Source organism: Mus caroli, unplaced genomic scaffold (genome assembly GCF_978045245.1).
Source record: "Mus caroli unplaced genomic scaffold, Mus_caroli_1 scaffold_2, whole genome shotgun sequence".
Taxonomy (NCBI): Eukaryota; Metazoa; Chordata; class Mammalia; order Rodentia; family Muridae; genus Mus; species Mus caroli.
Window position 1 is genome coordinate 23,786,907 of NW_028227257.1, and position 25,459 is coordinate 23,812,365.

Consider the following 25,459-nt stretch of genomic DNA (forward strand, 5'->3'; position numbering starts at 1 on the left):
GCCTTTCCCGTGCTCACGGGGCCCGCCCCTAGCGTGCGAAGGCCTTCCTTCTCGGTCTTGGCTGCGTCATAACGCTCATCCCAGGCCAGACGGCTTCCGCGCAGCTCTGCTTTCACTTTACTGCCTGAGGTGAGGACGCGCGCGGGTAGAGGGTGGTGATGGGTGGGGTGACACCTGCTCTGGCATGGTACCAAATGGGCTTCTATTACAGACCATGGGCGCTCTCCTGAGTGGTGGCCAGGATGGCCCGGAGCCCGCGCAGCCCCAACCTCCAGCGCCGCAGGGTCCGCAGCAGCCTCAGCCGGAACCTGGCCCTTGGGGGCCACTGGACGACGTGCGCTTTCTAATCGCCTGCACGTCCTGGTACTGACCCGGCTACCCCTGGCCTTCATGCCCTTCTGGGCCTGGCCTGGCTTTTATCTCCTCACCCTGTGATTTCCTGTCTTACTCCCTCTGGGCAGAGATTCAAGAAAGATCGTGGAGACTGAAAAGTCCCTCAGGGCCATCTTAGAGAATTGCACCTCAGCTTCAGACTTGTTCCCTTCCTCAGCAGCCCCCGAACTCATTCCCACACCCCTTTTCAGCTCTGTCCTTGGGCTAATTTCCTTAAGCAGAAGAGCCAGGATCAGATGAGACATCCTGCCAGGCTCTTGATGCTGTTGGATCCTGGTTTCCCCCTCGCTAGAACTGAGCTGCTGCAGGAGTGCCAGGCCATACCCCCATGTGCCCTGTCTCCAGAGAAGCCTTGCCACAGTGACCCTCCCGTGCACCTGAGGTTCCTGGGTGACGGGGTGGGGTGGGGTGGGTAGGGGAGGACATTGATTGCTGGTTAAAAGATGCCCGAGGCAACTGCAGAAGTACACTCCCAAGGTACCCTTTCTCCCTGAAACCTCTTACGGGCACACATATGCCCTGGTCTTTGTTCCCATACCCCAGGGGAAAAAAACACTGTATTTCTGTTTTATTTAGAAATGATTTAAAAAACATTGTACAAAGGCTGATCAGTTTAAAATGTGACCGACACTGAGATGCTGTGATGTCACCCAGGCCGAGGGGAAGCTGAGCTCTGGGGGCTCCAGGACTTTGCCCCTCTGACTGCTCTGACCTGGGCTGATGGACAAACAGATGACCGCAGGCAGAAGAATCCAAGATTGGAAGCCTCTAGGCTGAGCCCTCTCTGGGCCCGGCCCTGCGTCCCTCACATCTGCAGCCTGGGCTGCCTGCCTCCATCCCCTGTTCTTTCACAACTGGCCTTGGAATGCCAGGAACCAACAGGGAGCCTGCGGGGCCTAGAGCTTTCAAGAAGTGAGCACCAACCTGAGGAGAGGGACCAGGGGACTGGGGGAGGGAGGCCCAGAGGAGAGGACTAGAAGAGACAGTTATCTCGGGCCCTGGAAGGGCCCACTGATGGGGATACAGGACCCGGCCAGGGCCACCCGGATGGCAGGAGCAGATAATAAGACCTCCTTGTGCTTCATCTGAGGGTAAGATGAGTGCTACCCTCAGCCTCTCTCAGAGCCTACAGGAGTTTCATGTGAGTGGACAGCTGTGAGCTAATAAAGTGCTTTGCAAAGTATAAAACACTGTACAAACCTATGAATCACTAAATCTCTGCAGTTGTTCCCCGCCTGCCCCAGGGAGCCTGCCCTTGGCCAAAATGAGCAAGAACACAATGGTGAGATGGGACACAGTGGACCCACATAGGTGCTTCTGGGACAAGAGATTTTACTCAACAACTCCCAGGGCATTGAGAGTCCCTGTCTGTGCTACAGGGCGAGAGACCACAGGGCAGGGGCAAACAAAGCCCATGCAGGCTCAGAGGTCAGAGTTGGTATCTGTAACCCACTAGCACCCCGATGGCCACCTCGTACCACTGTTGGGCTTGGCAGAGAGCCAGTGAGTGACACTTGCACCCAGTGGTTTTGGAGCAAGCCAAACCAAGACTTAGGAACTGTCAGATGTGAAGAAGGGCCTCAGGTTAAAACAAACAACAAAAAGGTAGTTTGGGTTAGGGAGTTGGGGGAAACCCCAAAGCCTGGGGCTGCTACCAGCTGGGAAGAGGACCCTTTTCCTAAGAGCAGTGCAGGAAGATGGACCCAGAAACCTGGGCTGCCAGGGTCAAGATAGGAGCACAAACACTGACTCCAGGCTGGAGTTGAGTTGCCTCAGGGTCACTGGGGATGTAGATGGAGAGCTTAAAAGGCTGCCCTGGTCCCTTACTCTGAGAGGATGACAAGGGTGGCTCTAGAATCCTCTCTGCTTTACCTGTAGTCAGGCTGAGCCCCCAGGCCACAAAGGACAGGCTGGAGCAGGGCAGGGGACAACATTAATGAAGGGGAGTTGAGAATGGTCACAAACTTGCATCCGCCCCCAGAACCAGGGTCAGCTCCTGCAGCTGTTGAGCCTCCTGAACAGGATGCCCGCTAGTATCAGGATGCCCGAGTGGCCTTTGCAGCACCGTGGTCCTTACTGCCTGGGGAAGGGCTACCATACTGGCCTCATCATCAAAACAGTCACCTCTAGCTGACCTCAAGTAGCCTCAAAGTAGCCTTTGCAAAATGGAACTTTAAACAGTAGTGACAGGACATTTAAGTATTCACGACATGACAGCTGGGTCCTTGTGAGATCCAGCTGGGCCACAGCCTTGCCTGCAGCATGTGACCCTAAGTTCTGAGTCTCAGAGGAGACCTGATGGGTAGAACAGGTTTCCTGAGGAATCCTCTATGGGCTAGCAGGGGAAACCCAGGCTTTTGCCCACTCTGTTGGCATCAGGGGCACTGCAGCCTTGGAGGATAGTAGGGTAGGGATAAGGGGACATCTGACCAGCAGGTGTTGGCAGAGGGGACTGGGATTGGTGGCATCTTGGGGTGGGGATGAGAGCTAGTGCTGGCTTGCCTCAGAGGGCTGGGTCCCAGCCAGGACTGGAGCTGCGGTATCTTGCAGACACCACAGGATGCAATGACCTCAGGGGCACCTCCTGGCACCATCCTTGCCTCCTGACAGGGCCTGGCCTATTCCCTTGAGTAGAGAGAGGTCTGCCCAGGACAGAAGGCTGGCAGCTGGGTGCCAGCTACCCAACCTGGGGCATAGCCACCATCACTCCCTGCCCCGCACTCAGCCTAGACCAGTGCACCCACCACTTCAGCTACACACGAACCTGGCCTAGGGCCCTGCTGGCCCCAGTGGGCAGTGGCTAGATCTGCCCCTCAGACCCTGGTGAGGAAGGGCCTGGCTGGCCAGACCGGGTAGACAGAGAGGGCTCTGGGCTGCTCATACCCACTCCTGGACCGGCCGCTTATAGTAGGTGACGGGCTGAGGACCCGCCTTGTTCTTGAACTGGAAGATTGTGTAGAGCAGCACCAGGAGGCAGAGGGACAGTGTGCAGGGGACAACCACAGCCACAGCATTCACAGAGCCTGGCACGTCATCGATGGTCACCATGATGTCCACATCATCCTGGGGCAGCCTCCGCTCCTTACGCCGCTCTACCTCCTTCTGCTTGCAGCCCATCCAGTCACGCAGGATGTTGCGTGGGTAGCCTGGCTCCACACTCAGTTTCTGGTTGTCAAACTTCCAGTAGTCCCGACCTTTGTAGAAGTAGGTGTAATCTGTGGAAATGGGAAGGACTCAGCACCACCACTCCAACTCACCCTAGCACCTGCTCGCAACTAGTTTGAACTAGTTGGGGTCCTGCAATATTGTTCGAGACAGGGGCTCCAGGTGGCATGGTGGGTGGAGTGGGGTGGTCTGTTGGAATGGAGGTGATTGAGGGCACTGCTTGCCCCACTGATGGTGCAGTAATCAACACAGCAAAGTAGGACTCCCAGGATGTTGACAGTCTTGCTTGCTAGCTCACAGGTGCTGGGAAACCTCTAAGGGGTTTTGAGTCGAGCGGGCAAATGCTTTAATGTGTACAGCCCAGGCTGGCTCTGCCTTAGTATGGAAACAGCTCTGTCACATTGTACCCCAGGCTTCCTATAAGGGTCAGATCAAGTACTTGTACAATGTCATTTCCATAGCTCTAGAACCTCAGCTTATTTTTTTGTCCCAAGCCAATGGAGTTGAAGAGCAAGATTTTATTTGTTAGCAGCAGACACCATGGCTTCACAATTATAGATTTTGGGGGATGGCCTGGGCTTGGCATATATCACTCTGCAACACGGATACCAGTTCTCTAGGACCCTCTAGTGGCTTTGACGGCTGGAAGGAAAGAGGCAGGCCAGGCAGCTCTGCCAATCACTCCCTGGGTAATTTCCTTAAGACTCCCAGCCTGTCTACAGACAGCAAAGCAGCTTACTTCGACTCTCCTCATTGGCTGGCTCCCCAAGACTTTCATTGGTCAAAGTCTTTGATGTCACCTGTCTCTGAGGCTCACCAAGGAGGGAGACCACATGTGTAAAGTATCACATTTTAAAAGCCACTGAACAGTGGTGTCCCTCTGCCTCATTTATTTCTTCAGCTTTTGTGGCAAGGTTATTTTCTGTCACTGGACAACTATGCAAGTCTTATTTATTGCTTTCGTCCTGAGCCCCATCCCATACGCTGGTTCTTAGTGATCACCATGCAGCGAATGACTGAACCCTGTCATTTCACACCAACTGAAATGCTAGTAAGATGATGAGGGCAGCTAAAGCCATTACATGGCATAGACCATGTGCTGGGCATTATGCTAAGTGTGCTCTAATTTACCTTATGAATCTTATGAATCCAGCCCAAGGGTAAGTGCTACCATTCTCATTTCATGGATAGTAGAACGAGAAAAGGTCAATGACTTGCCCGCTTCTATAGAGAGCAGTGCAGGGGGTCTGTGAACCCAGCCAGCTCTAGTCAAGTGTCAGTGCTTTTATCCAGGTCAGTCAGTAGACAGTCATGGATGCTTGTTCTGTACCGGGTAAAGCCTGAGCCTCCTTTGAGAAGCTTCTAATCTGATAGGGAGACCTGATGGCATACGGAGATTGCCAGGGTAGCCTTCAAACCCCATGAAAAGTAACCTTTGACCCACCCCCTATCCACCACTGCAAGTTAATTTACTATGTGAACATGGTCCATTTAGGGCCAGTTGTCAGCTATCAAGTTACATCACTCAAATCGGGGATACTCCAGAGAAGATGCCTGGCCCTTGAGAACCACGTAAGATTAACTCCCCATTCCCACCTCAGCTTGGCCCTTACATACATCCTTCCTTGCTGATGAAGGCTCCTTGCGGAGCCTGCGGGATGCCCTTCCACACGGTGATGGGCTTGGGGTAGCCAGGGTCTGTGGCTCGCCGCTCCTCGCTGTAGCGCCAGTACCGTTCGCCTTTGAAAAAGTAAGTTTTTCCCACAGGTTCCCAGCGCAGAGCTGTGTCAATTCCTTCACGGGGCAGGCAGCTTCCCAGCTCCCCCAAGCTGTGGGGGTACCCAGGTTCCACCGTCACTTCTTTGAACACCCAGTACTTGTCTCCTGCAGAGAAGAGAGCACAGAATCAGCCTCTGTGAGCCGCTCAGGGCTGGCACAGTGCTCCCACTTGCCCATCTTCATTCATGAAGCCGGAATGTGAGTTTTAGCCCCTGGCCCAGCAGACCTGTGGAACAAAAGCCAATCGTAGCTTTTGGGCAATGTGCACCATATTACATAGGTTCTCTGTCCCACAATCTTGGTTTTGATGTCCCTTTTGTTTTTTGTTTGTTTTTTTTGAGACAGGGTTTCTCTGTGTAGCCCTGGCTATCTTGGAACTCACTCTGTAGACCAGGCTGGCCTTGAACTCAGAAATCCGCCTGCCTCTGCCTCCCAAGTGCTGGGATTAAAGGTGTGCGCCACCACTGCCCGGCTTGATGTCCCTTTTGAGACAACATCTTTTTTTTAATCCCTTGCTAGCTTGGAATTCATTATGGAGAGCAGATTTGTCACAGCCTTTCTGCTATCCTCCCACCTCTGCCTTCCAAGGGCTGGGATTACAGGTGTAGCTTGTCTTGACCCTCTTTCGTTTTTTGGTGATCTTAGCCACTCCTGTGACATCGAATGCTACAGCTCCCCACAGCTGGGGTCAGACGGAGCAGCACCTGTTACCACGGCAACCGGGACCTTAGCATGCTTATTGTGTTCAGAACAGGCAAGGAGTTAGTCTTGGTGGAATCCCCTGTAGGTGAGCAGTCTCAGGATGGAGGAAGCTGCAGTTACTTAGGTTTTTTTGTTTGTTTGTTTTGGTTTTTTGAGACAGGGTCTCTCTGTGTAGCCCTGGCTATCCTGGAACTCACTCTGTAGACCAGGCTGGCCTCGAACTCAGAAATCCACCTGCCTCTGCCTCCCGAGTGCTGGGATTAAAGGTGTGTGCCACCACTGCCCAGCGAGTTACTTAGGTTTTTGTACACATTGGTCAACTGTTCATAAACATTCACACCTGGACCACAACAAGGCTCTGCCAATTCTAAGCCTGACCCATAGGCAGAAAGTCACCAATTTCCCATGCATCCAAGTTTCTCTGTCCTTGACGTGGCTGGCTCATGTCAACACTGCACAGCACTTGGGACTTAATGCACTCTCCACACATCAACTCACGGCTGTCTCAGATCCTCACACTCCTTCATCTGCTATACCCTCTCCTAACTCTGATGGTACAGCCCTACCCCCTTATATCCTGTGCCTTCCCAAGATCCCCGGCTGCTCAACATTAGGTTAAGTCAAGGTTACCAATATGAAATAACTCAGAACAGAGCTAGCCCAGGCTGGGCATGCTAGCTTGCTTCCCCCTCTTTCCCCTTTCCTCTATCCTGCTTGGGCTCTTACAGAACTGAGAGAATGACCTCTAGTGAAGTATGGGTGGCCTTTCTTGTCTTGCCCTGGACTTTGTATGGATGGAATTTTTCACCCCATCAACTTTCTTGAGTTTCCCAGAAAACTTCCCAGAGCTTCCTTTCTGCAGAAACCGGACCCTTCAGAAGTCATTGTCAGCCCATGCAGGGCATCTGTTTCCCACACCACCTCTTCTGGTTTAGATAGGAAAAAAGGAAGCCTCAAAAGGGACATGGAAATGCCCACGTTACCTTTGAAGAAGACAAATCTCCCGTCAGCTCTTTCATAGGCTGCATCTATGCGGGCAGGCAGGCCCTTCCAGAACTGTTCGATCTGCATGGGGTAGCCCTCTTGCACCCGGTTATTGCGCAGGCGCCAGAACCAGCGATCCTGAGAGGCGGGAGGAGTGGGGAAAGTGAAGAGGAGAGAGGCAGGTGGCAGGTTTTACCTCTGAATTCAGTGATCTCAGCCCCAGGGCTCAGGCCCAACAACCCAACCCCAACCCTGGGGCTCAGCCTCACAACCTCCCATCGAGTCTGTCCATCTGTTGCTTCCAACTCTTAAAAGAAGACAGGATGTAACTAACTCTTCATCAGCCTCCTGCTGTCCAAGACTATGAGACACGCGGCAGATGGGTGTGGGAGAGGTGTGGAAAGACTTGAAAGGAGACTGCCATGGCCAGGAGTGACCACAGGGGGGCAGCAGAGAGTTACCGATATCAGTTGGGCTGGGCCCTGGTCTGGTGGGAATCCCAGCATGGTAAAGAAGATGGTAAAACCCACACATGGCCTGTGAACACTTTGTTGAGAGGATCAAAGAGCTACGAGAGCTGCAGTAGGAACATGACTCAGAAGATAGTACAAACCTAGAGTTTTATTAAAAATTCATTTATGTGTATGGGTTTGTGTCTGAGTGTATGAATGAATGTACAAGGCATGTGTGCATGAGCCTGCAGCCATCAGAAGAGGGCACTGGGTTCTCTGGAGCTGGCTAGAAGCACTTGTGAGCCCCCATGTGGGTACTGGGAACTGAACCCAGGTCCTCTGCAAGAGCAATAAGCACTCTTAACCCTGAGGGTGGCCATTTTAAAGTGTTTTTACAAATCACTTTCAGGTCCAGTTTTTAAAATACTTTATTCTGACCTGCAAAACTCTGTCAAGTCAGTCTGACATACATAGATTCTTAAGGAAGGCCAAGGGACATGCCTAGAGCCAGTCGCTTAGTGAGAGGCAGAACGGGGCTAGCCTACGTGGCCTGATTCTTAGTGATTGAAGCTTGCTGGGGAGACCTTACGAAGGAAAATGGGGTGGCTCTTTTCTTCCACCCAGTGCCATGGAGACCTGTTTTCCAGCTCCCATTTGATGAAGGGTACTTCCTAGTGTCTGGGGTGTACCAGCAGGCAGCTTCCAGCTCTTTTGTGATGGTGTAGTTCCCTTTTTGCACCCAACATGGAATGGCTCTGATGGGCTGGCCATTCTAGCTTCAGCATTTCCATTAAGGGGCTGAGTTAGCACCAGGTCTGTGTCTCCTCCACTTTCCCCCTTGTCTTGATTGGCTTCTCCATCCTTCTGGCCACAGCTGTTGATTCTAACGGTACTCCTTAACCAGAACCCCTCATCCTAACTCTATCTGAGTGTGTTTCTCCAAGGATCTAGCCAGCCCATGGATCACATGACAGGCACAGGACAGGGAACATGATACGGCCTGGCTAGTACCAGCCACTCATGCCCTGGCAGGAGCTGTAGACCCTGCCACCCGTGTCCAGCCCCCACTCTGCATCTTCTTAGCCTCTAATCGTCACACATCCTGTGCCAGAAGAATGACTCCCCCAGGTGAATAGCTGAGGTCTGAAGAAGGGGGTGACTTGTCCAAAGTCACAGACCCCATCTCCAGCATTTTCCTGAGCACTGGCTTCTTGGAAGCTGTCAGTTCCCCAGTCTCTCCTTGTCACCTTGTAGAACCAAACTGATTAACCTATCAGCACCAGAAAGAGACTCTGGGTCCCGGCCACCAGACCAGTTCTTATCCAGGCCCCACAGTACCCCGATTCTGGCGCCGGAGCCTGCCCAGCTCCGCGGCGGGGAAAGGGTCAGTGGGTAGTGCTGATCGCTATCTGTACCTTAAACACAAACATCTCCCCTCGGAAGAGGGCCACTGTGTTGAAGTTGCCATCGCAGATGTTGGGTTTGGCACCTGGAGTGGATGGCCGGTCCCCCAGAGGCGGCCGGGGGGGCCTAGGGTGCCGCTCGTGCTTCCTCTCAGACGGCGAGTGGATCCTGCGGACCGGGAGTGTAGGAAGGGGTCTTGTGGGCTCCAGAGGCTCAGCTGGGGGTCCTGGAGAGAGGGGCTGGATCTTAGGGAGGGCCCAGTTTTTCCCTTCTGTCATCTATCATTGCCCCAACACTGCATAGGCAGTTCCGGGTCAGATCTGTCCCTCTGACTTCCCTGACTTTCCTGACTTCACGCCCCAGTCTCTGAGAACACAAATGGAAACAGCTCTGCATGGATGGGGACCTCCACTCTCCGACCCCAGGTCTGGCATCTTCCCTTTTTAAGAAGCCGCCTCTGGGCCAGTGTCCTGCCTTCAGGCCAGTGTCCCACACCCTCCTTTGCTGCTCCCCTCCACGCACTCTTAACCACTTCCACTCTTCAGCCAACTTCAAAAGAGCTTCATCTCCATTTTCCACCCAAACCACTTGCCAAGATCACCAATGACCTCTGGATTTTGGAATCCAATAGTTATCAGCTCAAACTCTGTTGATGTAATGACTCATCTCGGGAATCTTGGTAACGCAGGTTGTGACTCAGAGAGCCTGGGGTGTAGCCAGACAGCATGTCTTCAAGGTCTCAGGTGAAGCCCATGTCACCGATCTGAGGCCTGCAAGACCAGGCTGCCTTCAAGCTCAGAGTTTCTGGAAGCATCTGCCTTGAACCATGTTCCTCCTTTTCCAGGGTCCTGCAAGGTTTGTCTGTCCTTGGGGACTTCTCTATTAACCTCCATTGTTAGGGGTGTCCACCCTACTCCAAAGACTGGGTACCCTTGGGGTCTCTTTTCTTCCTTCCCTCTGCAATGCCTCTCAACTTGGGCCACTCACGGGAATCACCCAGGAGACTTTTACACCTCTAGATCTTCAGGAAGCTCCTGAGAGGGACTCACTCAAATCTTGGCGGTGAGGGCTTGGGGTCAGGAGTTTTTATAAGACTCCCAAGATGACTCTTACGGACAGCCCAGCTGAGAGTCACTGCTCTAATGGGCCCATCCGGGTTCCTGGCTTTAGAGACCCCGAGAGCTGTCCTCTGACATTCTGTGGTGATAGAAATGCTCTGTGTGTGTGTATTGTCAATATTGTTGCCTCTGGCTATACACACATATGGCTATTGAGCACTTAAAGTGAGTGACTAGTTCTTAGTGGCCAAAGAGCTGGAACTTCAGTGTAAATATTATAAATTTAAATTTCTTTCTTTCTTCCTTTCTTTCCTTTTCAAAACATATTTCTCTATGTAGCCCTCCCTGACTGTCCTGGAACTCATCTGTAGACCAGGCTGGTCTCAAGCTCAGAGATTCTCCTGCCTCTGCCTCCCAAGTGCTGGGATTAAAGGTGTGCACCTCTACCACCACCACTACCTGGCTAACTTTCAGTTTTTTTTTTTTTTTTTTTTTTTTTTTTTTGGTTTTTCGAGACAGGGTTTCTCTGTGTAGCCCTGGCTGTCCTGGCACTCACTTTGTAGACCAGGCTGGCCTTGAACTCAGAAATCCGCCTGCCTCTGCCTCCCAAGTGCTGGGATTAAAGGCGTGCGCCACCACGCCCAGCTAACTTTCAGTTTTAATAGCTATCTGTAACTAGTAACTATGTATTATACACTGAAGTCCCCAAGCAGATAGCCGTCTGGTCTGTGGGCTGTAGACTGAGAAGTTATATCATCATTCTACAGTTACACCCCCAACCCCCACTTTTTTTTTAAAGCAGGGTCTCATGTGTCAGTGGCTGGCCTCCAACTCCTTATGTAGCAAAGAGATGAATTTGAACTTGTGATCATCTACAAGGCTGGGATTGCAAGTGTGTGCTACCATGTCTGGTTCATGTGGCTCTAGGGTACAATGGTTTTCAGTTGTAGGGCTTCGTGTAGGCTAGGGGAGCACCGGCTGAGCTACACCCATAGCAAACTCACAACTCTCGGTTCTCATGACCTGTTCCTTTTTCCTCTCATCCCCACATCGGATCTGTCAGCAGATCCTGTCCATTCTGCCTTTGAGATGATTTTTAGTACTGGCTGCCCACCCTGCCTCCTGCTGCGTCATCTGCTGTGATGCAGGGTCTGGTCACTGCACCTCCTTCGGAGGGAGCCCCACTCCTGTACTTTTGTTCCCCAGCATTTGCTCAAATGACCTGGTCTTTCCATTTCAACCAACCTGGGTAGAGCCTCCATGCCAGCCTGACTTGTCCTTGGCACTGTGGTAGGACTGTCATATCTTATTAAGACAGCAGGCTAGCTTTACATTTGCCCTAAGATCACAGATCTAGTTATAGCACTATTCCTCGGGCAGATGCATGATTCTCCTAAGTTAGAGTGTACCTGGTCCCCATCTATTAGAGGGAGGTAATGGAGAACAGGAGGTGACTGGGAAATGGGTGGAAAGGATAGAAAAGAGGGAATGAGAGGGCCTCACCTCACTTTGCCCTTCCCAGTTATAGCCTCATCCCCTAGGTTTCCCAGTGTGCTAGGGGACCTCAAAAAAGTCAGCACAGAGACACAGCAGCAACACTGATGACTGGCAAAGCTCCAACCCCCAGCCTGCCACAGCCCATTCTCAAACTGGTGTCCCTCCCCTCCTCTCCCCTCCCCCATTACACACACCGTAAATCTTCTGGATGCCCTGGAGATCGTCCTGCGGTAGCTTGAAGTTGTGTGTCTCCATGTATTGGTAGAAGGGAGCCATGATAGCACTGGGGTCGTTAGAGTGCTCCAAGCCCAGTGCATGGCCCAGTTCATGCACGGCCACCAGGAAGAGGTCATTGCCTACGGAGAGGGACATAAGAGGTGCCCAGGGCACCCACTGTGTATCAGTCAGGCTGTTCCTTAGCATAGCAAACAGCACAGCCCTTGTTCCTGACTTTTGGCTGGACTTTGGGGATATAGAGAAATCAAATACAGTCTTTGCACACACACACACACACACCTCTTGGTACAGAGGGGTACATGCAGAATGGCTACACAGTATTCAGGCAGCACTTGGGTGTTTTAACAGATGTAGAAAGATTGAGAACTCACTCTAAGGCACTAAGGATTGGATCTTTGAGCCTTGCATACAGCACTGAACTATCTCCCCAGATCTCCTTTACTTTTTCTTTTGAGGCCTTGAACCTGCAATCCTCCTGCCTTAGTCTCCAGGTAGCTGGGATTGCATGTCTGTGCTACTAAGTCCCATTCAGATTGGAGGGAGATGTTCAGAGAAGACACCATCAGGGTGAGGCTTGAGTCTTGAATGGCAAGACATGAGTCTGAAGAATGGATTCAGGGTTAGGGAGGAAGAGGGTGGAGTGGCATTCCTGGCGAGGGACTGCTATTACTCAGGTCTAGGGACAAGCAGTTCATTCCGTTTGGCTCAAGAACAAAGTGCTAGGGGAGGGCCAGGGAGAGATGAGGTCAGCCAGGCTGGCAAGCAGGGCTCTGTGATGCCCTACAAAGGAATTTGGATCCGTTTCTTGGCCATGGCTGTGTGGGGGTCAGGGATAGCAGGAGAGGAGGTTGGGCAGAATGAAGTCACTCTGTTTGCCATTGGAGAGGGGATTAGAGGCAAAGGAGACTTGAAGCAGGTAGATCAATAGGATCAGTTCAGAACGTGAGGTACAGGTACTGGGGTGCTGGAATGCAGAAGCAAGGAAACTGGCAAGACAGAAGACAAAGTCCTTGGGGTGGCTGGTTAGTAGTCATCTCCAGGAGGCCTGGTGTGAATAGGGATAGCTATGGGGTAGCAATACCCTAGTCCTGCCTGGTACGACCAGCTAAAATTGAGGCGAGGAATCACGAACAAGTGGGAGCACAATCCTAGTACTGAAATCGGGCACAGGATGCCAGACATGAGACTGAGGGGCAGCGCGCTGTGTGGTTTTGAGCACCCCTGAGATGGGACAGCCCCACCATCATTCCAGGGCCACACCTTCAGGCTTTATGAACTCGAGCTAAGACCTGAACCCCAATATGCTCATTTGTAGAAAGGAATAGCTGGACCTGCCTCATTGATTAAGCGAGGACTGCATACCCAGCAGGTGTGAGATGCACGGCATAGCTGGGAATGGTTCTTCTGCTGCTATGGGCACAAAAGACATGAGCTAGACCAGAACAAGCCTGTCAACCAGCAAGGTTGGCCGGCGGGGTTCCAGCAACCAGAGTCTCTTAAAACTAGCTGCCATCAGTTTCTCCTTTAAGGCTCGGGTAGGGCAAGGCCTGAATCGGTAGGCATTAAGTAACCATAGTTGGGAAAGAATACGGCCAAGGAGTTGGGCAGGACACTGTAGCCACGGTTCTGGCTCCTGCTCTATCTCTGGCATTTGTTCACCCCTTGGGACCTTTCTCTTATCTCTCACTCTTACACACGCCGTCATCTCAAAGTCCACCAGGAGTTGGGAACGTTCTTGCCTACTCTGCCCTGGTATCCCTGGCAGAGTTGCCCTACTTAATTAAGGCCTCTGGAGAGTCAGATGAGGGTGGGAATTACCTGGCGTTTCTGAGTAAAGTTTTGAGGAAAGAGAAGAATTCCACAGGCCAGACCCAGACTGACATTCTCCTGACACCAACACTGTCATCATCCAAGCCACCTTTGAGCAAGGGAGAGGAGTCGGGGGATGGGCCAGATCACTACAAGGTTGGCCAACAGCCTGGCTGGCCTTCTGCTGAGAAGGGCAGGCTGGCAGGAGAAAGGCAGGTTGCCCCCAGTTCCTTGTTCAGGTCCTGGTCCCTTCAGCCACAGGGACACAGTGAGCTCATCCTTTGGCCCTGCTCCAAAGGTGGCTGCTGGGGCTGGCAGAAGGCAGCTCGGCTTCCTGGGGCCTGTCCTGGCTCAGCTTCCGGCTTGCTGCTCCACCTGGACAAGCTGTTCAGGGCCTTTCTCCTGAGCAGGCCTCTCCTTGGGGACTCCCACAGGGACCTCAGCAGGGAGTCAGGGAGCCCTGGGTGCTCTCCACCATTGTCCTTGACTTGTGCCCGGTTCTGTGACCAGTGAAATCGCTTGAAGGGGAAGTCCTGTGGGTTTGTTCCCAGGACTGAAAGGAAGAGAAGAGCTAGGAAGCAAGCATCCTACCACACAGAACCAGGACAGGGAAGGAGAGGAGAGGGCAGCCACACTGCGCTTGTGAGGGGACAGAGAGGGATGCGGGGGTTCAGCTATGGAGAAGAGCCTCGTGCCTTCCAGAGAGGAGGCTCTCAGGGTCTTCACTCCCCAGAGGGTGGAGGCAGAGTGGTCAGAACACAGTTTGGGCAGCTCTGCCGTGTCCTAGCAGTGTGCCATCTTAAGATCTCTTTCTCTGTAGTGAAAAGAATAATGGCTGCCTTCCTCTTAAGAGCAGGCACAAAGAGTCAGTGTAACAAGTGTCCACATCAGGTCCTCGTAGTCATTACGCACTACCTCTGTTGTGTTGAGAGGACCGGTGTCCCCAACTGTGTGTGTTCTGGAAGTCTCTGTGCTGTGTGACATGAAATCTGCTCGGCTACTCCACTGGACCTTGCCTTTTTTAGAATGGACTCCGTCACCGGGGACACCCATCTTCCTGACTCTAATAGAGTCCACCCCAAGGTATCCCCCTGCCCCTGCAGTCTCCCCAGCACTGTCCCCTCTGCCTAGAAGACCTCCTTCCTTTAATGTTCACTCCGGTGCCATCTCTCAGGAAACCAGTCTGGCTCTCCCAGATGGCAGGGAATGCTGCCTTCTCCACTCTGAGAGCATTTTAATCTCAGGCACCTTTAGGTACCAGCCACACCCCAGACTTCATTAATTATAGCCGTGGGTACACACTCTGCCCCAAGCCTAAGATTCTTGGTGGCAGTAACCTCAGAAAATGGCTCAATGTTGCCAGAGTCTGACATGGTAAGGTCTCAGCATCCAAAAGGGGACAGTGCCAAAACTGCAGTCATTTTCCAAATGCTGCCCATGGGCCACATGTCACAGACCCCTGTGGGGATTGTTAAAGATGTGACATCTTGCTTCCACATCTGGTTCTGCTGCTTTCCAACTGCGAATTTCTTAACACCCAGCAGAGCTTCATTTCCGTCACCTCTAAACCAGAGATTATAATCCCTACCTTCCTGGTGGGGCATGAGTTAGTGACCTAAGTGTGGGAAGGTTCTGTCCGGTGGAGCAGGGTGTGGTCATGAAGGCTCTTCCTGGCTTGTCACCTTCCTCTAGGATGGAACACTCAGGGCCGGGGCCCCTCCCGGCAGAGCCGAGAAAGCGTCTGCTGACTTCACTGTTTGACTCATTTGAAAGAAATGGGGACAGAGGAAGTTTAATAAAAGTGGCTTTAAGGTGTGCTGGGCTAGCCATCCCCTTTTGTATATGTCAGTGGGATGGGGAATGAGAACCACATGAATAATTCAGCGGTACTCTGGGGAGGTGTGTGTTTGTATGTGTGTGTGTGTGTGTGTGTGTGTGTACACGCACACGAGCGCACGCACGCATCTGCTGTACTCAGCAATACTCAGGAGTCATGAGGAGAGGGACAGGTTAAAGGTGAACCTGAGTCTCATCACACAAATGACTACACTCAGGACAGTTTCTTCCATGCAAGACAGGGACATGTGGGGCCAGGGTGTATTTTTAGTGGTAAGACTTTAAAAGAGCCATGTGTGATGGGGATCTTGTTTGGATCCCGACTCAAGCCAACAACTGTAAAAGACTTCTGCAGTAGCTTGGTAGCCTGCTAGAGGGTATTAGATTATGGGTCTGCACGTTTGTAGGTGTGCCAACCTGTGCGTGTGGGTATATGGAGGCCAGAAGTCAGCCTTGGGCACTGTTGCATCTTGTGTTTTGAGACAGGGTCTCTCCCTGGGTCTGGAAGTCCTGACTAGACTAGGCTGCTTAGCCAGCAAGTCCCAGGTATTCTCCTGTCTCCAACTCTCCAGTGCTGGGAGTCCAAGCATATGGTACCACACCTGTCTTTTTCACATGGGTTCTGGGAATCAAACCCAGGTCTTCGTGCTTGCATGGCGAGCACTTTACCTGTGCTCCAGGAGTCAGTTTACGAAGTTGTTAAGAAGTTGTTAAGGGTTTTGTTAAGTGTTACACATTAAAGTAGTCATATATAAAATGATATTATACCTGGGTCTTTCTTTAAATTACTTTAGCAATAGAGTTGGAGGGATGGCTCAGTGGTTAAGAGCACTTGCTCCTCTTGTAGAGGATCAAGGCTCATTTCCCAGCACCCACATGGCAGCTCACAACCATCTGTATTTCCAGTTCCAGAGGATCTGGCGCCCTCTTCTGGCCTCCAAGGACACTGCTTGGCATGTACTTAACATGTAGGCAGAACATTCATACACATAAAATAAAGATTAAAAAAAAACAAAAAACAAACAAACAAACAAAAAACCAAACCCACCACCACCAAAAACACCCAGTCCCAAAATAAAAGTGGAAGGGCCAAGTAGCATAAATGCAACAGTGCTGGTCACTGGAGTGGAGGATGGTTTTCTATGGGTCGTTCTCAGCGTCCCTCCTTTAGAGAGTTTGAAAATGTTCCATAATGAAAGAAGAAAGCCAATAATCAGACCAAAGTTCCCATGAGAGCCTGCTCCCTCTCTCTTTGAGTCTACATGGAAATCAAATGTCATCGTATCCAGGTGCTCAGAAACCATGGATCCCTTCCTCTGGATGAAACCCACCTAGGGCAGTGTTCACCAGCAGCCACAGGGCTGTGCTTCTAAGCGTTAACTGGCCTGTCCCTGTCTTTACAGAGCTAAGTCCTAACTCCAGTCTAGAGAAGACAGTAGCTCTCTTGCACTTTCTATCAGAACTGGAGGCTGGTCACCAAACATGGCATGCTGCAATGGTGTCACTCACGGGCTCGAGGTCCTTCCCACTTGCTACACACACCAGTCTCCGAACTGGAGGCTGAGCCCAGTAAACTCTTCAGAGCAAGGAGTGGGCATGATGGAGACCCCGAGGCCTGGCAGAAAGGGAGGCAGAGGCACTTCTTCCCAGCACCTCCGTAGGAAAAGGAAAATGACCTATGAAAATTCAGTTGTGTTGACCACAGCTAAAACTTAAACCCTTTCAGCTAAAGGTGCCTGGCACATGACAAGGCCTGAGAATGCCAAGGTTTGTTTCCCGACACCGTATCAGTCACCATGGTCATTTGTTGATATCACTCCAACAATAAGAATAAGATAAAGTCAAGGTACACAAAGGGGCAGGAAAGTTATCCAGGACATAGGAGAGATGACGCCATGCCGGGGGTGGGTTGGGGGATGATGGAGCTTCACAGGAAACAAGGGGACAATGACATTGTCTCGTGGCTCCTGGGCTGCACCTTGGCCAGGGCAGAGGCTGAGAAGCAAACCCCCAGACTCACACAGGGTCTGGTGTCTCCTCAGGGGAGGACCCCACCTACCTACACCAGACATGGCTTCTGAGGGGAGGGACCCGTGAGCTGCACCAAGACAGGAAGAGGTGTTTTCTGTTTCCCAAGATCTCCAGGGACAAGATTTCATGTTTCTAAAAGACGCTTGGTGGTTCACATGGGGAGGCTGGGTAGGAAAACTTCAAGGACAGAGAAGCTTTTCAAAACTGGACTCTGCATTCTTAACTGTCTAGGTGATTCTCATGGGCCCTGCAGTTTGAGATCCATGGAAGCTCAGCATGGTGGCTGAAGGTATGGGCTCCAGGACTGTAACACCCAAGTTCCAAACCTTGTTTAGCTACTCACTATAGGACCTTAGATAGAATGATGTTTCTATGTACCTTAGTTTGCCTATCTGTAAAATGGGGACAATGATCCCTACTTACGGCATGATGTGTGGAAGGCGCTTTGGTATGGACCTTAGAACCTTAACATACCCATGAATCACTATCTGTTATAATCTAAAGGCTGGGTCCCCTGCCCCTCCTTCCTCCTGATTCTTGTTGCATTTCTTGGCACTGCTGTTGCAATAGAGTCTTCCTTGTGACAGGATCACCCATGTGCCTGCCCCCTTAATTAAATGCTTAGGTATCCTTTGGTCTGTTGGGGACATTGTACCATGTCTCAGCAGCATTGGAAGAGACCTTAGCAATGACTTAATCTGTCCCTTTGTCTCCACTTCCTGTATGCTGGGATTACAGGTGCAGAGCACCACTCCTTTCTCATGCTGGAGATTGAACCCGGGGTTTTCTGAGTCCTAGGCAAAGACTCTACCAATTGAGCTACATCCTTAGGATGCTATTGATCTCCAGCACTGCTACCTACCAGCTATGCCATCTGAGCCCTGAGCTCTTCATCTTAAAAATGGACATGAGTTGGCACAATGGCTCAGTGGATAAAGACACTTGCCATCAAGTCTGATGACCCGAGTTCAAGCCCCAGAACGTACCTGGTAGGAGGAGAGAAAGAACTCCCACAAGCTGACCTCTGAACTCTCTCTAGTACACACTCCATAATTAAAATCTAACTAAATATAATAAATAGATTATTGGGACAGTGATATGGCTGTAGGTAAAGGTACCTGCCACCCGACGTGACCACGTGAGTCTGATTACTGAGACCTACACAATGGAAGGAGAAAACCAATCTTCCCAAGTTGTCTTCTGACCTCCTGTGGCATGTGCACACCTACACAACACACACACACACACACACACACACACACATTAATGTAATAAAATGTTTAAATGGACACAACACTGTGTCCTTTTCCACTTCTGAGTGTCTTGTGAGTTCATATTGATGAACTCTTTAATGACAAGAGCTATTGCTGCCCAATACTGACTGCTATTTCATGAGTATCCACACCACCTCAGTGGTGCAGGGCAAGTTATCTGAGGATGCTAGAATAGTTACACCACAGCTTAGAGTAACTTTGGGACTGGAACCCATGCCTTTCAGATATCAAGCTCCACTTTCATGTCTTCTAACCTGTCTCTTCAGCCGCTAATACACCATCTTCTTATTAATGATGCTATCCTGCTTTAGACCAATTATACCAACTCCTAGGTGGCCTCACCCATCTTTGTGGCTCTGGTCCTGATGGATCAGGTGTTGAATATTATCAGAGGCCACAGTTCTTGCTCTCTTGGGTCCTTAGTTCTTAGATAAGAAGCTCTGGAAAGCAGGTCTCTCATCAGTGATCCTTGGTGAGTCTTTCCCTGACAGCTGAACAACCCAGCACCCCTGCCCTGCCCTCATGTCCTTACCATCATGGTTGGCATTTCCTAGCGTCCAGGGTTCATCTGAATCAAAGTGAGTGTCTCCTCCGATCCCTGGGCCAGGAAAGTAGGCATGGGCTAGGAATCCCCCTTCCCCATCAAATGGGGAGCTGTCACCATGGAAACCAGAAGCAAAGAAGATCATGATGTCTGCCTCCTTCCGGTCACTTTTGATCTCATGGTATGGCACCTCTTCAAAGGTCAGTGGAGTCACCTTCTGCCACACATCAAAAGCCTGACGAATAGCCTTCCGTGTGTCCAGCTCACCCACCTTTGGGGTATAATTGTGAATGCTGGTGAAAGAGAGAAGGCTCATTAGAAGGGAACACAGAATCAGGGATCAGTGGGGCAAAAAGGGACGTCAGAGAAATATGGCCCAGTGGTCTTCATATTTTGAGTCCTAGGATTCTATCTACTGAGATGCTTCAGGGGCTGAAGAACATGCTGACTAGGCAGTACACTAGGCCCCTTGGTCAGAATAGCTTTGTTTTCACAGAGTTTTTATTCTCAACAAGGCTTGTGTCGCATAAGTGATTCTATCCCATGTGTAGTAAAAAAATTGGTAGATCAAATTCTCTAAGTTTAACTATTCCTCTCCCAGTAGATAAAATATACACATTTGTAAAAGTCACAGTCATGCTGCAATAGTACAGAGGCATTTAAGTGGACAGGAGCCAACTCTTGCTGGTCTATCAGCAACTGGTGTAGGGCAGCACATGGCTTAATCCAGCGCCCGGTTTAGCTCTTTAAGATAACTGTGTCTACGGTGCATGGTTCTTTACAATGTAACATGACTTCTTATGAGTGCTCTGTCCCATGAATGCCTGGGGCATGGATCATCTTAGGGGACAGATGAGAAGGACGGAGGGGTTGGGTAATGAAAGGTAAGGTTAGAATTGGGTTAGAAACTTCTTTTCCCTTCTCTTGATCTGTTCCTCGTCTTTGGGAGGCCCAAGGGTCTTCTAACCTAGATTCTTCTTACAGTGCCTTCTCTTTTTGAAAACAAAGAAAAGAAAAGAAAGGAATCCTGTTCTGATCTTGACATCTTGTCAGTAAGAAAAGTTTCGCTTTAACCCAACCACATCTGTCTTAGGTTCTTTTACTGTACCCAGGGAGTCTGAGGTGGTCAGTGTTGGGAGAGGAGTCAAGCAGAGCTTATTGGAGCCTCTCCTAGCTTGGTCCTCGTCCAAGCCCTCTGTGAACCCTGATGTCTGGCTCTGCTGTGTTGGGTTGTCTCAGTGGCTGTGGGGCTGGAGACAGAACCTGCTCTGCACTGGCTTTCTTAGGCAAGGAATGACAAGGTTGGGACCCCTGTCTTTATTCCTTATTCTCCTTAAGAAACAGGTGAGACACTGCGTTGAACATCTTGGGTGAGGTCTGTGAGGCTGAAATTAGGAATCCAGCAGAGGTGGAGCAGTTTGTAAAAGCACTAACAGCAGGTCTAACATGGTCTCTACAGAGCAGACCATTTGCCAAGCACTAACAGAGCAAGTCTAGTCTAACATGGTCTCTACAGAACAGACCAACTAAACAATTCATACCCCATGTTCAGTAAAACTGTAGGGGACTGGACAGAACACAACTAATGAGTCCCAAAGGACCAGGCAAACCAGGAAACCTGAGGGTGGAGTCACCTGTGGAGGTCACAAGGAAGACAAGTTCACAGGCTCTCAACCCCTCATCTTGATGTCCACGTGCCTGGCCTCTGTCCTGACTCTCACACTTCCTGAGACATAACTACCATGTGAACCTCAGAAGCTTGGAAAGGAAGAACAGAGTGAGCCTGGGGGACAAACCAAGGAGGAGGAGAGGGGGCTGCAGCACCTGTAGGTGATGTGTTTCTGCCTCCACTTCTGTCCAGTTAGGGCATATCGCTTATTTCTCCTCCTCCTGCTCAAGTGGGGATGATCAGGGACGCCACATCGAGGTTTCTTCATCCACCTGGGCAGAGAGAAGGCACACAAGCGCGCGCACACACACACACACACACACACACACACACACACACACACACACAGAGTGTGGTTACTGAGCACTCTAGGACAGCGCTGCCCAGTCCCCAGCCCCATAAATGGCAATACAGTCTCAGCTTAGATTCTGGGACCCCGGCTCTGCGTGCCTCCAGCAGGAATTGGATAGACTGACTGATGGATGAATTCATTCACTCCCAAGGAGAAACACTTGAGTTTAAGAAATCCTTAAGAGACTGGGAGTCAGCAGACAATTGTAAGTTCTAATCCCACCAAGCGAGGAGCTCAGGCAAGAGGTCAAATCAATGTCAACCTCAGTTTTCTTGTGGGCATCATAACCGCAATAAAATCCTAACCCCCAGCTCAGTTCCACGTGGTCTAGCCCCTGCCCATGTGTCCAGCACATTACCCCCTCTCCCTCCAGTACTACACCCAGCCACAGTGGCGCCTTGCTTGTCTCCGAATATGGTAACCAACCATTCTTACTCTAGAGTCTTTGCGCTTGCTGTCTGCTTTGCTTCTGACACTCTGTCTTTATGTGGTTTGTTCCTTTATGTCATTAAGGTCCCTGCCCTTCACACAGAGCTCCCCTGAAGGACCGGTCCACAGCAACCTGAACCTAATGCTGCCTATCTTGCTTAAGATTTCCTAAAAACGATGATCACTCCTCGAAATGTAAGTATCTGCTTTCTTGTTTACTCTGTTTTTGTTTTTGTTTTTTCCTTGCCAGATTTAGAGCTGCATGGGATGGGAAAGTTGTCTACATCCCCAGGGCTGACACGGTGCCTCACACAGAGAGGGGTACAGTAACGATTCCTTAACCGACAACAGACTGGCTGAATAAACGAATGACCCACAGGTCTTCATACAGCAGACAAGCATGAAAAGCAGCAGCCTTCACTCCAGCTGTTTAAGAAGTGGCTAAATGTCTGGGTACAGACCTGTAAAGCCAGCACTTGGCAGGTTGAGGCAGAAGGATCAAAAGTTCTAGGCCAGCCTAGTCTATACAGTGATACCCTGACACAAAAGAAACTCTGAACAGACATAGAATGCAGAATGTAATTTTCTGTAGCAGTTATTACATCATATTGTGGTGTGTGTGTGTGTGTGTGTGTGTGTGTGTTTCCTCCCAAGTCAGGTTTCTCTGTATAGCTTTGGCTATCCTGGAACTCATTCTAGACCAGACTGGCCTTGACTTCACAGAGCTCCGCCTGCCTCTGCCTCCGGAGTGCTGGGAGTGAAGGTGCACACCCTCGGTGCCCAGTTTATATCGTGGTTTTAAATCTTAATCTGTTGCTTCTAATAATGGCAGATTCTTTGAGAACAGAAATCACATTTCATTTGCCCTTGGGCCCCAAAGTTAGTCTAGTGCATGGAGCTCAGTAAATCTTGATAACTTGTTCATTATCAGGTCAAGGCACACCAGGGAAGAAGCCTGGGACATCACTGGGGATTCAAGAAGGGTCCAGGTAGGAGTCTTAAAAGCTGCAACTGACTAGGGCCAGGCAGCCCTACATTTTATGTCTCTGCACCAGCCTAACAACCGATCCACTGAACTTGGCATTGCTGGAAGGGAAAATGTCTGACCTCATTCACAGCTGTTAAAGCAGTTGCCATTGGCAATTCAGAAAAGAAGACAGTCCATTTTAACCGCCCAAGAAAAGCCCCTAAAGGGAGCAAACCAGGTCTTACTCATCTTGGCATGCCTCGCTCACACAGAGTGACCCACACTCATAGCTGTAATGTGCATGACAGCATCCGTGTAACATCCGTATAGACACTGGCAGTCCCCACATGTGTGCGTTCTTACAAGACTTTGAGTTGGGAATCTTGCTAGGTAGCCCAGGCTGGCTAGGTAGCCCAGGCTGGCCCCAAACTCATGATCCTTCTAACTCCATCTCCTAAGTGTTAGGATTGAAAGAAGCCATTACACTTGGATTACTTCTAGAGTTTTTATTATATTTAATTTTTAAAAATTATTTATTTATTATTACTCTATGCTCATAATGTGTTTGGGGGTGCTGTATGCAATGCCACACATGGAGACCAGAGGATGATAAAGGGAGTCTGCCCTTTTCTACCTTGACATGGGTTCTGAGGATTGAACGTGGGTTGTCAGGATTGCACAGATAAATTGAGTCATTTGGAGAGCAGAAGTCAGGGAGGCAGGGCCACGACTTTGCTTACTTGGAGACTATCAGTGTAGTTTAGTAAAAGAGACTGTTCTCTCTCTTTCTCTCTCTCTCTCTCTCTCTCTCTCTCTCTCTCTCTCTCTCTCTCTCGGCTTAGCTAACATCTAGTTAGAGGGGAATGAATAAAAGATAAAATGTGTGACATTTCCCAAGGCAAACACTTAGAAATAGTACTTGAAATTGTGAATCAAACTTTCTTACAGTAGCACACGCTGGAAAGAGAGGCAGGAGCCGTCTCTGTTACAGCAAGGCCGAGTGGGACCGAGTGAGACGATAGCAGAACTCTATGGCAGGAGACAGACCCTGTGGAAGGCTTCGAAAGCCCAAGGTCACAAAGCTAAGGTGGAGCCCTCTGAATTCTATCCATCCCACTCCAGTTTTGGACCAAGTGTGAATAGCCTTTTCCTGCTGTGTGTCCAGAACGCTGGTCCTAACTTCCTAAAAGAGGTTCGTGCAGAGATGCCGGCAGGTGATGCTACCTCTTTCCTCAGCTCCTTTCCCTTTGTCTCTTTCCCCATCCCCCTGCCATGGTTTGAACCCTGTCCAGCAGGCCTGGGGCTTTCTGGAACAGAGTGAAATCCAAGGCCAGGTGGTGCCTCAGCAGAGACACCAGTACTCCTGGCCCAGGATGCACTGCCACGAAGCCTTCACAAATGCCTCAAAATAACAGCAGCCTAGGGAGGAGGCTGGAATCTATAAGCCACTCACCCGTGAGGCCAAGGACCAAGGGTTCCGCTCACAGCCTCTGAGGAGCCTTCATGAGCACCGTCTTAGAATTTTACAATCTCTCAGAGAAGGAAGGGCCAGGAGATGTTTGGAGAGAATTACAGATCATCAAGTTTTAAGAGTTTTGCAGCTTGGGATAATGGGCTCAAGGGTTTGATAGCCAAACACAACATTCTCCTTTGCAAACAAACAGGCGGGGCCGCCAGAGATGACAGAGTGACTTGTCTGCCGGGCAAACCGATTCTCCAGTCACAATTCTGTGCCTTCCCATTCTGTCTTCTGCCAGCTCTCCCATGTCCTCAACCAGCCCCGCCATCTGCTTCTGCCCTCTCTTGAGCGCCCATCTCCCATTTTGGAAATTCACTTCTGCTCTTTCTATGCCTTCCTGGCCTGAACATCTCTTCTGAAGCAATTTAAGTGACTCTCATGAATATTTTCTTTTTAGTTTTTAATGTTTTTACTCATTTATGCTTATTATTATATAATAATATAAAAGTATATTATTGTATATGTGTGCACACACAAGATCAGAGAATAACTTTTAATTTTTTTTTTTTTTTTTTGGTTTTTCGAGACAGGATTTCTTTGTATAGCCCTGGCTGTCCTGGAACTCACTCTGTAGACCAGACTGGCCTCTAACTCAGAAATCTGCCTGCCTCTGCCTCCCGAGTGCTGGGATTAAAGGCGTGCACCACCACGCCCGGCCAGAGAACAATTTTTAGGAGTTGGTTCCTTCCTTTCTCTGTAAGACCTAAGGGTTGAACTGAGGTTGTTACTTTGTGTGGCAGGAACTTTTACCTGCTAGGCAGCCTATGGGTATTTCTTAAAAAAATAAAAAATAAAAAATAAAATAAAATGCCAGGCATAGTGGTGCCAGATACTTTAATCCTAGTACTTGGGAAGCAGAGGCAGGAGGATCTCTGTGAGTTCAAGGACAGTCTGGCCTACATCGTGCGCTCCAGGACAGCCTGGACTATATAGAGATCCTGTCTTAAACAAAGCTAAACCAAACCAAATCAAAACGTAATCAACTACTCTTATCTTTTACATTATTTATATTTTAAATATTTGTTTTATTTTTACCGGTATGTATGTACCCGAGTATTTGTTGGCCCAGCAAGTAAGTGCAGGAGACGTCAGAAGTCAGAGATATTGGACCCTGGAATTGGGGTCATAGAAGGTTGTGAGCTGCCATGTGGGTGCTGGGAATCGAACCTGGGTATTTGGCAAGAGTGGTAAATGGGTAAGTGCTCTTAAACGCTGAACCACCTCTCTCTCTCTCTCTTCTCTGTGTGTGTGTGTGCGCGCGCGCGCGCGTGTGTGTGTGTGTGTGTGTGTGTGTGTGTGTGCAGTGTGCACAAGTGAAGGACTCTGGAGATAGTTTTCTCTTTCCACTATTACAGGGA

The 25,459-nt window shown here is 50.2% G+C and overlaps 2 protein-coding genes across 2 annotated transcripts in view; one reads left to right on the plus strand and one right to left on the minus strand.

Moving 5' to 3' along the window:
* The first annotated feature begins 212 nt into the window (after nucleotides 1-212).
* On the plus strand, nucleotides 213-1,581 carry Mmp24os (MMP24 opposite strand). Its single transcript, XM_029474510.2, has one exon. The coding sequence runs from the start codon at nucleotides 215-217 to the stop codon at nucleotides 368-370; it is 156 nt and encodes a 51-aa protein (XP_029330370.1). The 5' UTR covers nucleotides 213-214; the 3' UTR covers nucleotides 371-1,581.
* Nucleotides 1,582-1,855: 274 nt separating this feature from the next.
* The window catches only part of Mmp24 (matrix metallopeptidase 24), a 42,073-nt gene continuing 18,469 nt past the window's right edge, over nucleotides 1,856-25,459 (minus strand). Inside the window, exons 3-9 of the mRNA XM_021186572.3 lie at nucleotides 20,990-21,106; nucleotides 19,154-19,458; nucleotides 11,629-11,790; nucleotides 8,891-9,105; nucleotides 7,023-7,161; nucleotides 5,176-5,442; nucleotides 1,856-3,608 (exon numbers count right to left, since the gene is read on the minus strand). Of these exons, the coding sequence (XP_021042231.1) occupies nucleotides 3,271-3,608; nucleotides 5,176-5,442; nucleotides 7,023-7,161; nucleotides 8,891-9,105; nucleotides 11,629-11,790; nucleotides 19,154-19,458; nucleotides 20,990-21,106 (1,543 nt within the window). The 3' untranslated portion in view covers nucleotides 1,856-3,270. The remainder of the gene's footprint in view (nucleotides 3,609-5,175; nucleotides 5,443-7,022; nucleotides 7,162-8,890; nucleotides 9,106-11,628; nucleotides 11,791-19,153; nucleotides 19,459-20,989; nucleotides 21,107-25,459) is intronic.

Excerpts from the sequence above, each read along its gene's own strand:
- Mmp24os (XM_029474510.2), top strand. The coding sequence starts at position 215 with ATGGGCGCTCTCCTGAGTGGTGGCCAGGATGGCCCGGAGCCCGCGCAG.